Source organism: Camelina sativa, chromosome 9, assembly GCF_000633955.1.
Source record: "Camelina sativa cultivar DH55 chromosome 9, Cs, whole genome shotgun sequence".
NCBI lineage: Eukaryota > Viridiplantae > Streptophyta > Magnoliopsida > Brassicales > Brassicaceae > Camelina > Camelina sativa.
In genome coordinates, this window is record NC_025693.1 from 30958177 (window position 1) to 30961510 (window position 3334).

The 3334-nt window shown below is 40.6% G+C and overlaps 1 protein-coding gene across 1 annotated transcript; it reads left to right on the forward strand.

The window, feature by feature from the left end:
* On the forward strand, positions 64-3328 carry LOC104715861. The gene is made up of 6 exons (XM_010433235.1): positions 64-1309; positions 1455-2276; positions 2448-2516; positions 2619-2786; positions 2883-2942; positions 3050-3328. The coding sequence occupies exons 1-6, from the start codon at positions 64-66 to the stop codon at positions 3295-3297; spliced, it is 2613 nt and encodes an 870-aa protein (XP_010431537.1). The 3' UTR covers positions 3298-3328.

Consider the following 3334-nt stretch of genomic DNA (forward strand, 5'->3'; position numbering starts at 1 on the left):
AACGAGTCTAGCGCCTTTGATGAGTTAGTTATATTCACTACCCCAGAAAGGAAGTTGATGTTGATGGAACAAAGCAGGGAAAAGGGAAAGGCGCTTGCAGCTGAATCAATGACCGAACACAATGATGAAGTAGGAGAGTCTCATGCTGTTGTTTTCACAACTCCTAAAGAAGTTTCAACGCTGGGGGATGCTGAGATAGATGAGGCCGGAAAGGAAGACGAATCTGAAAAATCCACTGGGCTACAGAATGATCAACCTTCAGCCGATTCTGAACTAAGCGAAACAGGATGGCAAGGAATCAATAGTGCTGACAAGTCATGTCTTTTTACAAGCGCGGAGAGACAACTAGTTTACGGAGGATCTGAACAAAAGGAAGCAGTAATGATTGGAGAAATAGTGGGTGCAGAGTTTCATGATGGGTATGTTGTTCCAAATGTTCCAGTTAAACATCCCTTTCCAGAAAACTCAGAATTGGACGACGCTGCAGAAGGTGAAGTTAATAAGTCTGTGAAATTGCGAGTTGACTCTGGCATTTTCACTAGTGCCGAGAAACATCTTGAAACAGATGAAGAGATAAAAGGAGATAATATAACTGCTAAGTCTCATGTTGTCTCTGATCTTCTCACTGCTGCCGAGGGCCACTTTCGTCTGATGGGAGAGTCTGAACCAGATGAAGCTGAAAAAAGCAGGGAAAAGGGAAAGGCGCTTGCAGCTGAATCAGTGACAGAACAAAACGATGAAGTAGGAGAGTCTCATGCTGTTATTTTCACAACTCCTAAACAAGTTTCAACTCTGAGGGATGCTGGGATAGATGAGGAGCATACATCTACCAACTTTCCTGATGAATTTGATGTCATCAATACCACCGAGAGACACTTGATGTCGCAAGGCGAAAATAGAGTTGTTGAGCTTCATGGCGAGTCTGGCATTGCTACTATTTCAGAAAGAAAATTCACTGTGGAAGACTTTAAAGGAGATCGATCTGGAATGAATGAAGATAATAGGACTGTAGAGCTTCAACGTGATTCTGGCACTTGTAGCCTGGATACACATACTCACTTGGGAAATTATGTATCAGGTGGAGGGAACAAACCTATGGAGTTTTATGAAGATTATGTTGTTTTCACTGACCTGGAGAGATATGAGCTTGCTGGATCTGTTGGACATTATAAAGCTAGAGAAAGTGAAGGAAAAGAGGTTGTGCAGTTGTATGAGAAATCTGAAGTGTCCACTGGGCCACACAGTGATCAACCTTTATCAAATTCTGAACTAAGTGGATGGCAAGGAATCAATAGTGCTGACAAGTCAGGTTTTTTTACAAGCGTGGAGAGACAACTCCTGTACGGAGGATCTGAACAAAAGGAAGCAGTAAAGACTGGAGAAAAAGCAGGTGCAGAGTATCATGATGGGTATGATGTTCCAGAAAACTCAGGATTGAACGACGCTGCAAAAAGTGAAGAAAAATAAGCATGTGGAATTGCGAGTTGACTCTGGCATTTTCACTAGTGCCGAGAAACATCTTGAAGCAGATGAAGGGGTAAAAGGAGACACCATAAGTGCTATGTCTCATGCTGTGTCTGATGTTCTCACTGGTGCTGAAGGCCAGTTTCTTATGGGAGAGTCTGAACCAGATGAAGCTGAAAAAAAAAACAGAGAAAACAACGATGTGGATATGTTGGGTGAATCTAACACGTCCTTTAACCTAGAGATGCACATGCCGTTTGGAGACTCCGAACTAGATGGAACAAAAAACATAAGAGATTATACAGCTACCACTTGCGAAGAGTCTTTTGTTTTCATTTCTCCAGAGAGACGACAACTTCTACTGAACTTTGAACCATACAGTGCTGGTAAGAAAGAACAAACGGTGGTGGACGACAGTGTGGTTCAGGAAAGTCTTCTTGCAGCTTCGGATTTCAGAGAAAATACCATTGCTGACTCAAGCAGTAGTATCGCATCCAAATTTGTTTACAGCAATGACTCTAGTGCTGGGATAGAAACTGCAGGCGCAGAGTTGATGCCAAAAGGTTCTCAGGTAGAGGATGTTGCAGGTCTAGATACTACACAAGGGTCAAAGAAAAGCAGAGAGCATTTTTCACATGTTGACTCGTTAAATCTTTTTGATTTTGAGATTGAAGAGGCAGAGACAATCATGGAAGCAGAAAGAAATGTTTCCTTTAGCTCGTATGTTGCGTTACCAGCCAAAGGTAACTCCGAGACAGTTGACGAGATTTCCCACGACCTTGAAGGTGCTGGAACCTGTTCCATGGTGTCTGGTGAGCAACTTCTTATGCAAAAATTTCGACAGCCAATATAATCTAAAATCATATTAGTATGCTTATATAACTCTATCATAAGTTAACCCCTTTGTCTGAAGTTATTATGCTTATATCATTCTATCAGTTGAGTTTAAATTTCATATCTCTTTCTTCACCCCTGAAACGCAGAAGAATCTGGTCCTTCCACAGACAATCAGAATCAGATAAGTGATGCGCTGGAAGAATTGGCAATAACAGGTTAGTAATCACATTAACACTCTTACTTTTCAGTATCACATGCTCTGTTCCTCGAGGCATACATAAGTGGAAAATAGTTATATTCTTTCCAATCATTTGTAGACATTAATGAAGCAGATGAGCTAACAAAGAACATTCAAAAAGGCTTCGAGGGAAATTTCCTGTTGAATTCTTCAGGTGGCTCCTATGTCAATGTCACTGGAAAGACATGCATCTTAGTTGGAACGGAGGATGAAGATAAAGCAGCTGGTCCTGTTGCTACTGCCTTTGGTAAATTTATTTTCTACATCTAAGCAATTTCTAGGTATTACTTACTATATTGGGATACTCTTGACTAATTACTGCTTCTACTCAATCCATTCTCAGAGAAAACAATCTCTCTGACCCCTGATGAATTTACTGTTCAGAATAACATGAATGAAAAAGGTTAGATTTCTTACAAATGTTATGTCTCCTGTATCCAGCAAAAATGGCAAAACAGCTAAAACAATGACTAACCCCTAAATTTTTGTTTCTTTTTATAATTGCTGCAGATTTGGAAATGATCAGGAGAGAAGCTACTCCTGAGATTAGAAAGGATTATTTAAACATTGATGAAACAGGCGCGATATCCGAGATGCAAGTGAGAAGAGAACCAAGCTTGATTTACAGAACACAAGTGAAGCCTAAAAGGCATGACATGAAAGAGAATGCACCAAACTTGAAGATTGTGCATAATCTTAACGTAACAGCTCCAAGAACATCAAAGAGACAGCCGCTCCAAGACTTGGGGAAGAACTAGAAGACGAATCTGCATATCTCATGCACTTATCTAAAAT

Bases quoted from the DNA above. Each gene is read 5' to 3' on its own strand.
- LOC104715861 (XM_010433235.1), top strand. From the start codon at position 64: ATGGAACAAAGCAGGGAAAAGGGAAAGGCGCTTGCAGCTGAATCAATG. The intron at 2,277-2,447 runs GTGAGCAACTTC...CCTGAAACGCAG, and splicing joins AACCTGTTCCATGGTGTCTG to AAGAATCTGGTCCTTCCACA. The intron at 2,787-2,882 runs GTAAATTTATTT...ATCCATTCTCAG, and splicing joins TCCTGTTGCTACTGCCTTTG to AGAAAACAATCTCTCTGACC.